The 13289-nt window shown below is 41.7% G+C and overlaps 1 protein-coding gene across 1 annotated transcript in view; it reads left to right on the forward strand.

The window, feature by feature from the left end:
* Nucleotides 1–9490, forward strand: part of Col1a2 (collagen type I alpha 2 chain) — a 35470-nt gene extending 25980 nt beyond the window's left edge. The window contains exons 39-53 of the mRNA XM_005363682.3: nucleotides 330–383; nucleotides 1335–1388; nucleotides 2330–2491; nucleotides 3154–3261; nucleotides 3920–4027; nucleotides 4383–4436; nucleotides 4524–4631; nucleotides 4750–4803; nucleotides 5150–5257; nucleotides 5742–5795; nucleotides 5920–6027; nucleotides 6350–6608; nucleotides 7189–7373; nucleotides 8016–8258; nucleotides 9004–9490. Of these exons, the coding sequence (XP_005363739.1) occupies nucleotides 330–383; nucleotides 1335–1388; nucleotides 2330–2491; nucleotides 3154–3261; nucleotides 3920–4027; nucleotides 4383–4436; nucleotides 4524–4631; nucleotides 4750–4803; nucleotides 5150–5257; nucleotides 5742–5795; nucleotides 5920–6027; nucleotides 6350–6608; nucleotides 7189–7373; nucleotides 8016–8258; nucleotides 9004–9150 (1806 nt within the window). The 3' untranslated portion in view covers nucleotides 9151–9490. The remainder of the gene's footprint in view (nucleotides 1–329; nucleotides 384–1334; nucleotides 1389–2329; nucleotides 2492–3153; nucleotides 3262–3919; nucleotides 4028–4382; nucleotides 4437–4523; nucleotides 4632–4749; nucleotides 4804–5149; nucleotides 5258–5741; nucleotides 5796–5919; nucleotides 6028–6349; nucleotides 6609–7188; nucleotides 7374–8015; nucleotides 8259–9003) is intronic.
* The last annotated feature ends 3799 nt before the right edge of the window (nucleotides 9491–13289 follow it).

Below are 13289 nucleotides of genomic sequence, written 5' to 3' on the forward strand. Positions count from 1 at the left end.
CCTACTAAGGGGCCTACTAAGCATTTCAGATAAAAGACATTTTTAACCCTACTAAGCATTCCAGATAAAAGACATTTTTTTAAGAATTCACATTTAAAACACCACTTGAAAGTTTTGTAAATGTCCTATTTTCATTCTTAGTAATCTATAGGGTTATTAGTACTGAGAAAAGAACCTTTATTTCATGTGACATAGATAATTGTGTTTCGGTTCTAAAGTTTCCTCAAGGATAGAGGAAAAGATAAAAATGATCTGTTGGAAAACGGGAGCAGCATTTGTAAGAGTCACTTGTTTTGTGATTTCGTGCCTCCTTTTTTGCTTGAATTTAGGGTCCAAATGGCCCCCCTGGTCCTGCTGGAGGTCGTGGTGATGGAGGACCCCCTGTGAGTATTTACAATTCACTTACCATTTCTCTTCCTTAACTATGGACTGGTGACAGTTGGAAAGTTTTAAGATCCTGGGAAATTTGAAGCTGGGCTGTTGTGGTGCCTTTGATCTCAGCATGCAGGAGGCAGAGGCAGGCAGATTTTTGTGAGTTCAACGCCAGCTAGTTCCAGGATAGGCACCAAAGCTACACAGAGAAAGCCTGTCTCAAAAGAAAATATCCTGGACTGTATAAGTGGATGCCTGAGAGTCATATTCATTCTGGTCAGAAGAATCGTGAAGTTAGACAGCAGCGAGATTACGGTCAACTACATGGGTATTACCTCAACCCCTGACGCAACTTACCGCCTCAGATGTTGCTACTGCCTCAGTCAAGGGAGTAAGCAGAAACCCAGGTAGTTTAACTGGGAAGTAGCTAAGTATTTCTTTCGTACCCTTTTTCCTTTGGCTAATGCCTCACTTCTTCTGTCTGACCAAGTCTCCTTCCCATCCTCGATTACTGTCACAATATTTTAGAGACCCAGAGGTCCCTAGGAATGAATCCCTCTTCCTTTTCCCCAATTTAGTCAGTGCTCTGGCTTATTTTTATACTTCCATCAATAAACAACAGTGCTTTTCCTCTTGTCTTTTCCCCTTGACCCAGCCTATTTGTCAATAAATATTCACATATCATAATGAAAATACATTATGTTCTCCCCTATCACCATCAGACAACCTGTTAGCATTTCAAAGATATCATCGACCTTCGTGTAAAGTATGGGCATTACAATCAGTAGCACACTGACGAATGTGTAGAGGAGAGACTTCAGGACCCCAGTTAAGTGATGAGTGCTCTCTCTTCTGTGGCCCAATCTCTAGTCCCAGGATGATTTTCCAAAGAGATAATGGTTCTCTTATCCTAATTCGTGGAGTTGGTTTGACTGTGGAGTTGTAATCTGCTTGATTCCTAGGGCATGACTGGCTTCCCTGGTGCTGCTGGACGGACTGGCCCCCCTGGACCAAGTGTAAGTATATCACTCCAAACATATATCTGCATTTACGCTTACCATAAGACCTGGCGGCCTCTAATAGGAAATTAGAAACAAAGTTATCAAAACAAAGTTTTGATCTTTGCTAGTGCTTCCTGATTTAAAATTATCCTTGATGAATGATTAAGGCAAAATCATTACAGATTATATTTTAAAGTATCAATTTTAGTAGCTGCTATTCATGCAAATACCTGCACAATTTCTTTTGAAAAGGAAAAGAAAAAAACAGGAACTTTGGTCACATATCTGATATTTCTATATCTAATTACCCTTTTATAGCTAACATTCTGCCTCCATTCTTAAGCTATAATTGTTTCTGAATTTAAAGGTGGTTTGGCCCCTAATTTAATTCTAATTCAGTCCCTCCTGTCAGGACTCAAGAGAATTTAATTAATTATCAAGGTTTAAGTATTCTAGTTAAGGTTTCAGGAAAAAGAAATAGCAAAAAATATTGTTTTTTGGAATCTTTTAGAGATTCATAACAGAAAAATCTTTCATTCCTTGTAGGCATTTAATTAAACCTAGTCAAGAGCATATTCAGTTCCTCAGTTATGAACAGAATGCCAGGGTTGTCTTTGCTTAAGAAGAACTGGGCAGAGTCTGCAGGAATCCAAAGTCCCTTCATTTGCTGCTAAGACTTAAATCTCTTCCTGGTTGTGATTCCACTAACCAGGGTACCAGTGACATGACATGCATTGCATTCATTGCTGAAATTCCCTGCTGACTCTACCTTATCAGTTGGCTTTGCCTGTAGACAGGAATAGTTTCTACCTATGAGAATCTAAAAATTTACAAAAATGGCTGGGATATTATTTTTCTGCCTGACATTGTTTGAGTCCTAACATCCAGGAGCTGTGCAGCTCTTCTCCAGCTCTGGAGCAAATAGAAAGTAAATGACCTTGTATATTTAATCACAGGGTATTACTGGTCCTCCTGGTCCTCCTGGTGCTGCTGGGAAAGAAGGGATCCGTGGTCCTCGTGGTGACCAAGGTCCAGTTGGTAGAACTGGAGAAACAGGTGCATCCGGCCCCCCTGGATTTGCTGGTGAAAAGGGTCCCTCTGGAGAACCTGGTACTGCAGTAAGTGATTTCAAATTTCTTTTTCTTAACACTTATGTTGAGTTAAAATAAAGTCCCTTTACCAATGCTCAAGTGGGATATGTCTACTAGTAAGTAATGCAGGCGCTCAAGTTGAGCTGGCCTGAGCCAGGAAATCTGTCCAGCATACAATATGGTGTCGTGGTGTTAACAGGTGTGTTGAAAGCACACAATAAGATTGACAGAGGATGCAGGAATGCTGCTTCAGTGCAACAGCCCTTTCTGCTCTCAGGGGACCTAAAATTTTGAACAGAATCCCATGACTGTGGCCATTCTTCTGTCCATTAATTAGACGTCTTAAGCAGCTGTTCTAAACATCCTGTCTGAAAGCTACTGCTGCTCCACAAGGTGCCCACGTCAAACCTTAGGAGTCAAGGTCAGAATGTGCTTCCTGCATATTCTACAAAAATTAGGCCCCTCCCCCTCTGTGAATGGCTGCTACTGTCAACTACATATATACACACCAAAATGTAAACTTATGGTGATCTTTAGAGAAAGGATATCCAAGGATGTATTGCATCGATTAGGAGTCACTTGCCTATTCCTAAACACAGGATCTCTCATTTTCAGAATCCTCAAGCTAATCTACATTATGAGATAGAGTCTTACCAGTAATAATCAACAGTTCTTTTTCTCTCATCTAGGGACCCCCTGGCACCCCAGGTCCTCAGGGTTTTCTCGGTCCTCCCGGTATTCTTGGTCTCCCTGGCTCTAGAGGTGAACGTGGTCTGCCAGGTGTTGCCGGTGCTCTGGTGAGTGTTTGACACCATTCTGGTTCTCATTAACACAATAAAAGATTTTAAAAGCTGCCACTTCAAACGTGACAGATTGATCACTGAATAACTCCACTTAAGGTTTTTATTCATGGCGCTTTCTTTATACAGATCCCGTGTCACTTATCTAGGAAGCTTTAATACCACCTTACTTCGACACACACGATAAAGACGCAGCTTTGCATTTATGCAGAATGATCTTTGTTCTTTCTACATACTTAAGAACGATACAGGCTCTAATTGCATTTACTTCTCTGCAATGTGAAATGCTGGCATAGTTTATCCAGCAAGAAGAATGAGACTCTGAAAGTCCATGAATCAATCCATTTATATATGACAGCAGCTGGGAACTATCTCTTATCCAGAAACAATCAACTTCATGAATTAATTTTATTTGGGATGGTGGAGCCATCAGACCTCCCCCCCACACACACCTTGCACAGAGCCACATCCACACAAATGGCCCATAGGGGTAGAGACAGTGCAAGCATGGTGCCAACGGTGTTTCCTACACGCTCTGGACCATCGACATCCAGTTTTCCTTCTCTCTCAACTTCAGGTTCCCTTGTTTTGGGAGGGTGAGGTTCGCATTCTCTTTTATGATAGTGATATAATTTTATCTTCTCTGCTGCTCTAGGGTGAACCTGGTCCTCTGGGCATCGCAGGTCCTCCTGGGGCCCGTGGTCCCCCTGGTGCTGTGGGTAGCCCTGGAGTTAACGGTGCCCCTGGTGAAGCTGGTCGCGATGTGAGTACAACACTTGGTTTGCAAATAAAACCAAACAGAATTTCTTTGGGGCTTAACTTCTAGCTGAGAGGAGGTTTCCTAACTAGATAATCTACTTCCCCATATAGATTTTTCTTTGAGTAAAACTATGGGTATTACTTCATTTTGGAAATGGCCTTTAACTAGCATAGTTTCAATTGGGGACCCAAATATTTAGAATATTTTTCAAAAAATTAAATTGGGAGGTTTCTGCACCTTTTTTTTTTTCTTTTGACTGTCTGAACACTGGGAATAATAAAAGTGTAGTAACAGAGACCGTGGGGCTAATAGACCACAAAACCTTGCTGGGAGTCTTATGTGCATTCTATTCTCATAGGGTAATCCTGGCAGCGATGGTGCCCCAGGTCGTGATGGTCAACCTGGACACAAGGTCAGTATACTTTTTCATCTTTCTCTGATTTAAGAGTGATTAAAATACTGGTAGATTAATGCTAAGTTTCACTGTTGCCTCTGGTAGGGAGAGCGTGGTTACCCTGGCAACATCGGTCCTACTGGTGCTGCCGGTGCACCTGGTCCTCATGGTACTGTGGGTCCTGCTGGAAAACATGGAAACCGTGGTGAACCTGTAAGTATATTAATGCTGTTAGCCTCATGGACTTCTCTATGACTCCATACTTGGGGGTCATCAAGAGAAGGATTTGGACCTAATTGATGAGTTCTGTTTTTTCTTTTCTAATTCACAGGGTCCTGCCGGTTCTGTTGGTCCTGCTGGTGCTGTTGGTCCAAGAGGTCCTAGTGTATGTACATGATCATAATTAGCATTTAAGAATTAAGATGAATAATTCTGAACAATGTACTTAGACAAGAGATGCTATACAGGCTAGACTTCGGTATTTTACTCCACGCAGAGAAATGATTTTATTCGCATGATTTTATTTTTTAAAACTGATTCTGCTTGTTTATATTAGTTAGTCATTAGGACTTTATGTGCTGCTCAGATAAAGGAGATGACCAGAGAAGACAGCAGTCCATTTAGATCTTTGTATGCCTTAAATTTCCTTTTTAAATGAATTAGATACCTTTTGAAGAAAACTGTTATTGTTCTAAAGGGGTAGCAACCCATCTCTTTCTCTTTCTTTATAGGGTCCTCAAGGCATTCGAGGTGACAAGGGAGAACCTGGTGACAAAGGGCCCAGAGGTCTTCCTGGCTTCAAGGGGCACAACGGATTACAGGGTCTTCCTGGTCTCGCTGTAAGCAAGATTTGACCCTCCTGCATGAGTTCTGACCTGAATGACCTTCATCTCAGAAGACCCCTGATCAGATGCCCACTGCTACTATCTTAAAACTCCGTGCCTCCTATAGCCATTCCAATTCTCTAGCTAACTCCTTCTCTCTCAGAGAGGATGGTATTTCATGTCCCAACACAAGGAAGTAAGGGTTAAAAGAGAAAGAAGCATACATATATTAACATCTCCTGGCAACTGTGTCCTTCAACCCCACTTAAAATAAATATAATTAGAGGGATGACTAATACTGCACTGTTGAAATAGCTTGTAGAGAAAAATAATTGAACATAATAGATATAATGGGAGAAAAGAGCCCCACTTCACATTCCCAATTTTCTCAATCCAGAGTCCATTGAAATTGAAGTCTTCCAATCAAGTTGGAAAAAAAAAAAGCTATCTCCTGACATGTGTTCTGAAAGCATGATTTTTCTCCATCCTCTCTTTAAAGGGCCTACATGGTGACCAAGGTGCTCCCGGCCCTGTGGGTCCCGCTGGTCCCAGGGTAAGTGAATCAAAGTGAAAGGTCCATCTCTTGAACTAAAGAGTTGCCCAGCCAATGAGCCCTGAGCTCCTGTCACCTGCAGGGTTTCCCTCATTGACCAGCTCTTGGTACCCTTCTTCTTTAGGGTCCTGCTGGCCCTTCAGGCCCTGTTGGCAAAGATGGTCGATCTGGACATCCTGGACCGGTCGGGCCTGCTGGTGTTCGTGGCTCTCAGGGTAGCCAAGGACCCGCTGTAAGTATTACTTGGAGAGATAATTTAGGGCATCCGTAACCAAAGGGACACTTTCTTCAGAAGATCCTGAGGATATTTTAGTCGCCCAAAGGAGTATTTCTACTCCAGATGCTCCTTAAGAAGCTTTTTACTCTCTGTATGTGATGAGCTTTTTCAGCCAATCTCTGTGTCAGAGATCAAGTTGTTTGTTTACGTAAGCTTGTTTATATTTCTCGTTATTAGAACATGTTTTTATACGAAGCACATCTTAACTTTTCTTGTCCTGGTTACCTCTCCTACCATCACCAGTTAAAAACCCCTTCTTCCACTCTTACTTTCACAGGGTCCTCCTGGTCCCCCTGGTCCTCCTGGCCCTCCTGGTGCTAGTGGAGGTGGCTATGACTTTGGTTTTGAAGGAGATTTCTACAGGGCTGACCAGCCTCGCTCCCAGCCTTCACTCAGACCCAAGGACTATGAAGTCGATGCAACTCTGAAATCTCTCAATAACCAGATTGAGACCCTTCTCACTCCAGAGGGCTCTCGAAAGAACCCTGCCCGCACATGCCGGGACCTAAGACTCAGCCACCCAGAGTGGAATAGCGGTGAGTCAAAATATTCAAACCACACAGATCCCTCACACAGCTGAGTTTCCCAAAGTCAATTTTCATTGATGTAAGGATGAATGTGAGCCCCAAAACATGGACACTATCAAGACTCAAACCTAGTTAATGAAACACCATTTTCTTCCCCCATCACACACCCACTCTGAAGTTTGTTGAGTTTGTGTTTATTTCCCTGCAGTCCTAGGGATTAAATAGAAGGTCTTAGACATGCTAGGCAAGTGTCCAATACAGAACAAAATCCCCAACACACGTTTTACATTTTGTTTTGAGACAAGATCTCATCAAGTTGTCTAGGCTGGCCTTGAATTCACTCAAGTTCCAATAGGCCTTTAAGCTTTGATCCTCTTGCCTCAGCTGGTAGTGAAAACATCCTAGCTGGATGTTTTATGAAGAAAAGGGGAGTCTTAAACATAGCTACCCTCTTTCCATTAAATGTGGAATAGGTGATAGAACGGCACCATTAAAATGTTCTCATGGGGATCAGTATGAGTAGCAAATTATTATTCAACTTTCCATTTTATAGTGAGGAGTTTACTAGCTGTGTTTTCTCTTTGAAAAGATTACTACTGGATTGACCCTAACCAAGGATGCACCATGGATGCCATCAAAGTGTTCTGTGATTTCTCTACTGGTGAAACCTGCATCAAGGCACAACCTGTAAACATGCCAGCCAAGAGCTCATACAGCAGCGCCCAGGGCAACAAGCACATCTGGTTAGGAGAAACCATCAATGGAGGCAGCCAGGTACAAAATTCTCCAAATACTCCTCCTTCTACTAAAGGATTTTCTTCGGGTCGTTTGTTTTTTAATTACTTGTACTTTAATCCTTTACCCACATGGGTTTATTAAAAGAAACTGTTCTTTTAACAAGTCCCAATTCTATCCTAGATTGCACATTAAAAGACTGGACACATCCACCTAATTCAACATTATTCAAATTTGACTTAATGGATAATCATTGGAGAAACGGCTAAGTCCATTTCATGTAAAGGTGCACTGGCCAGCAGCTAGCCCCCCAGCTATGTATGTGTATTTCAGAACATGGGCAGCTTTCCTGAATTTTTAATCAAACTTTTCCACCAATGTTACAGTACATTTTAGAAACAGAATGAGCTTGGCTGCATCTCACAGTCGCTAACTCCAATGAAGGAACATTCGCAGACACGCATAACAACCTGAGTCAGGTGCCCTTTCCGATGACCTCTCCCTCAGTGGGTAGATCCTATGACCCTCAATGCAGCTCAGATTTTAACAAGTGCATTGAGTGTTTTTAAAAAGCTCCCTTTTCCTCAGACCCAGCTACGACTTCATTATTTCTCCTTACACCACACTGTTTTTAGTTGAGTTTTAATGAGTCAACTGGAGTTCTCTCCTTCCTCTCTGTAGTTTGAATACAACATGGAAGGAGTAACCTCCAAGGAAATGGCAACTCAACTCGCCTTCATGCGCCTGCTAGCCAACCGTGCGTCTCAGAACATCACCTACCACTGCAAAAACAGCATTGCATACTTGGATGAGGAGACTGGTCGCTTGAACAAGGCTGTGGTGCTGCAGGGTTCCAACGATGTTGAACTTGTTGCTGAGGGCAACAGCAGGTTCACCTACACAGTCCTTGTTGATGGCTGCTCTGTAAGTAATGGGGAAATGTAGGGAATGGGATGAGGGAGTCTAGGTTTGACTATTAAATGAGCAGAGGAATGAGAGACCTAACTTAATTGGCCTTTCTTTTCTAAACACTTTCAAATTCATCTGACAATTCTCTGATAAATACAGAAATTCTTATTAGATACTGCCTCCAAGAAACTCTGATATACTGAGCTGACTCTCATGCCTACACTGTCATTGCTTTCCCTTCAATATTGCGGGTTGTTAGATATCAGAATTGAAAACTTTTTGACATTTGAAAGACCTCAGCTACACCTTAGACTATGGCCTACATTCAAGTTTGTGTAGATCACCTCCTTTATATGGAAAAAGGTGTGTAGCCGATTTTATACAATATGTTGTAAGTAGAATAAAATTTTAAATGGAAAATTACTACATACCTACCCAGCTCTCTCTTCCCATACACAGACACACAGAGACACACATACATACCATACATATACCTTGAAAATGGCATTGTAAAAATGTTACTGGGATGTATGTCCAGATACATTGAAACTTATTCTAAGTGAGAACCCTCCCCTGAAAGACACCCTTGACACTGTAATGATGCCAGCAATGAACTTCTTAACCAGGGACACATACCTTCTGGAAAGTGTGGGCAGGCCAAACAGTAGCTCTCCTCAACTCTGATGCTTGGCTATAAGTCAAATGCAGAGGTAATACCACCTTATACATTCTCTTTCTTTCCCATTTTTTTTTTAAACAGAAAAAGAGAAATGAATGGGGCAAGACAATCATTGAATACAAAACAAATAAACCATCTCGCCTGCCATTCCTGGACATTGCACCTTTGGACATCGGTGGCGCTGACCAAGAATTCAGTGTGGACGTTGGCCCAGTCTGCTTCAAATAAGTGAACTCAACCTAAATTAAACAACCAAAAAAAAACCCTGACAAACTTTCTCTTAGCCATTTCTCCCCTTTTCTAACTGAAAGCTGAATCCTTCCATGTCTCCTGTGCACCTACATCTTCAGCTGTGGGCAGAGAGGAGTGGTCAGAGCAGTGTGCAATATGATCCAATCAAGACCCCTCCTTTGTCCTTCCCCAAAATATTTGCAATGTGGGGTTTTTTTTTTTGTTGTTGTTGTTTGTTTGTTTTTAAATCTGACACCTGTTGTGGAAATTTTCAACCTTTGTAAGAAATCCAAAATAAAAATTGGAAAATAAAATAAAAAAAAAAACCATGAACGTTCACACCACTTGTGGCTTCTGACTGTTTTCCACAGAGGGAAGTTTAAAGCCCGAGCCTCCAAAGGGTTAAACTACCTCAAAAGTATGAGTGTAGGCCCTCTATGAGAACTGACCCTGACAGACATGAACTGAGGTACTCGTTTTGTTTTGTTTGCGATACAAAGGTGCTAATTTTTCCAGATACTTGAAGAATGTCAACGGCGCTAGAAGAATTACAGAAGAAATACCCCTCCATATTGAGGTGTACTGTGTGAATTTTTAAAGTTTAATTTAGCCGTCCCTTATCCCATCTTATCCCCAACTAAAGGGGTGCAGATCATTTGCCCAGCGTTTCTCTCTTCTTTAGATCCAGCATTTGTTTTCTGCGAACCTCATTTTCATTCTCTTTCATAGTTCCAAAGAAGTCTTGTTTCTTGGACAAGCAAAAAAAATTAAATTGTACCTATTTTGTATATTGAGATGTTTAAATAAATTGTGAAAAATGAAATAAAGCATGTTTGGTTTTCCAAAAGAAAATAATATTGAGTAAAATTCCTTGCTTTGATACTCTTTGCAATGCGAATATAGATCTCTACCAGTCATTAGATCAAGGGTGCTCATGAGGAAGAAATTACTACCAAAAAAGGTAGAGCAGAGAACAAGGAAGAACGCGGGAGACCTGAGCTCCGGTTTTTGCTGCACTCCTTGGAGCTCATAACCTTCAGCCTCTGATCCTGTGTTTCTGCTTCCAGACTGATAACACACGGGGAAGAATTCTTTCCTGTGAGGTAATGCATTTGTCCTTATTGGGATATATGGCCTATAAGCAGCACGATACTGTTGACCTCTGTTTTCTATAGGCAAAGGTCCATAGAAACTTTCGGTTTATGATCCATCAAGCATTTTGTAACCATGGCTGAAAATTGGTCTATGCACAATTAATATTATTAAACTAGTTTCAAATATTCGGTAACAATGCCACACACTTAAATATGATGCCACTGAGTACAATGCCTATTAAGAGATGATGTGTGTGCTGTCAATCAACATAGACAGTTGTGGATAATAGTACCATGAACACACCTACCTGCCAAATCAAGTTCACTTTCCTCCCCTGCACCTTTCAATGACATCGTTAACACACTTAAACATAGTAACGTGTCAAGTAAAATGCTAAGATTCATTTATAACTTATTCCCTGTTGCTGAACGTAATTGTTATTGTAATATTTGCCTCCAGTTAGAAGGCATCTCAAGATTCAATTAGTTTAAAAGCAAAAGACTGAACACGAGGAAACGAAGCAACTGGTAACATCACTGAGGCTTTTTTCCCGCCACCAGCATCTGAGTGCTGGGATATTTCCTCAGGTACGGGTGTTCATTCCTCATCCACCAAGTCCAGGTCTTCTAAGGAGTCAGTGCTTGTACTTACTTCTCATTCTCTGCTGAGTGGGAAACCAGTCCCTAAAGTCTCTGCACACCCTTGATATCGCTAGCATTCTATGTCTGGTGAGAACGAATCGACACACCCAATCACACAAGATAAAGAAAACTAAAGCCCCTGTCATCCAAATGCTGGCACTCTCAGATTAATAACTGAAATATCAGAGCAAGGGCGTGAGATAAAATTGTTAGAAAGTCTCCGTGGTGAATGTAATTATGGCTTCTGCTTGTGATCTAAAGAAGAAGACCGGCGTCTCATGACTAAATACTATGACCCAAAACCCTGTTAGAATTATCACATCTGGGTACCCTCTGCCAACAGCTTCTAAGCTCACTCTGAGCAGTGGCTAAGTACTCACACCATCGCCACTGTATCGCAACATAAAAGGAGGAAACAACAAGGTAACACATGCAATAGATAATGATGAGAAAATGCTATATTCAAGACAATAACACAATAAATGGCTAAATACGTTTTGATGTCCTAATAACAATTGTGTAGATGGCTAAACAGAAGAAACCCTACTTTAAAAAGCCCATCTTTACAGATATATTAAATGTGTTTATTAAAATTCCTAAATTTTCCAAATTTGCTATAATATTGTCTTATGACCTGTATCATATATAACAAATTACCTCAAAAGAAATTCGTAGTCAGCAAACCGTAACAATCTTGATGGAAGAGTGGTCATCTCTAGAAATGAGGTGTCCACCTTCCCATTCAGTGTCTTCTGGAGAGAAAGAACAAGGAGGGCTTGCCTAGTTTCTAGAAGGACCCATCCCTTTGGTAAACCCTAGGAATGATGAGCACAGCTGAACCTGACAGCAGTGTACTCAAGGCCCGTGCAGCGCAGTTGCTGAGATGAATTTTAGCGTGGATGGACGGATGGATAGCATTTTAGACAAGATGCCAAGGTGAGGATTACAGGACACTATTGATACATTGGAAGGTCTCTTGGGAAAGCAATCTTTGCCTCAGGCAAAACAGTGGCCAACTGGTCTCTTTAGTGGAATTTATTTCACTTATCATCCATCTCCGGCCAACTGTTTGTGCTTTAGAAACTACATTTTAAAAACAATGCTTTATTTATCAACTCCATTGGTCCACAATGAGTATCGCTAGAGTCTCTGGACTAAGAAAATAGCCATAGAGTTACGTCTTGAAGTTTTGAACCTCCCAGGATCAATCCTCTCTTCCAGGCTAATCCCCAGTTCTATCAGATTCTATACATGACTTTCCCTGACCCTTTGCCAAATGAAGGTTAACCACCTCTACCTCACGTAAGTGTGCAGCACAAGAGGATGGTACACAGGAAGAGGGTCCTGGGAGGGAACATTAAGTCATTGAAAATTCTAAAATTAATACTAATGTTCTGGGAAAGAGGAGACATCTGAGCAATGCTGAATGCCAAAAGACGTTGTTTTTAACGCTGTTCTACCTAGTATCACTGGAAAGGAAGCACAGGGATTGTATTACAGGTGAAAAGCTGGAAATGTCATTCTGGGTCAGAACAACAAGCCATGTAGACCATCAACCTTCCTAATGCTGCAACCCTTTAATACAGTTCTTCTTCATGTTATGGTGACACCCCCAACCATAAAATTATTTTCATTGCTACACCATAAGTATAATAATGTAGACGTTAGTGTTTTCCTATGATCTTAGATTACCCCTGTGAAAGGGTCTTTTAATCCCCAAACGACTGCAACCCACAGGTTGAAAACCACTGGTCTAGGGACAGGCTTTGCCTTTAACAAGGGCACCAGAGGAAATTTGGAAGAGAATGGTTGGCACATCTCTTGAAACCAGCTTTGAAACTCTCATCTAATTACCCAAGTTATTCAGCTTTGTAGATAGATGTATCTAAACCATGCCAGAGCCCTCTATTTTGAAATATTTTTGGTATTACAGTACCAATAGGCAAGGGCTAATGCTGAGTTGATAGCTCTGCTCCCTGCCCCTCTTGATAATATAACTAAGTTTCCAGCCCTGTACAACAACAGTTCTGTGCCATCAGGGGGCGCCAGTACCTGCAGCAGTGCTGAGCTGTAAACAGCCCCAAATGACGGCCTTACCCCTGACGGTCAGGAAAATGAGCAGGTAATTTGTGCTCAAGAACATCGGTTTACTATTTAGTTCGGAGAAGATGGGGTTGACAGTCTGGCTTTTGAGGGACTGGAAAAACCGCTCAAAGGTTAAGAGTTCCCAGCAACAACATGCTGTCTCACAGCCATCTTCAGTGAGATCAGATCTGATGCCCTCTTCTGGCCTGTAGGCTGGATACTATAATCAAAATCTATCCATCGCTCCGGCGTTTGGACACTTCCACGGGCGCCCGTGTCAGAGGACCCTGGGAAACCCTGCAGCACTCTTGGGGG

The sequence above is a fragment of the Microtus ochrogaster genome, linkage group LG10 (assembly GCF_000317375.1).
Source record: "Microtus ochrogaster isolate Prairie Vole_2 linkage group LG10, MicOch1.0, whole genome shotgun sequence".
NCBI classification, from domain to species: Eukaryota; Metazoa; Chordata; class Mammalia; order Rodentia; family Cricetidae; genus Microtus; species Microtus ochrogaster.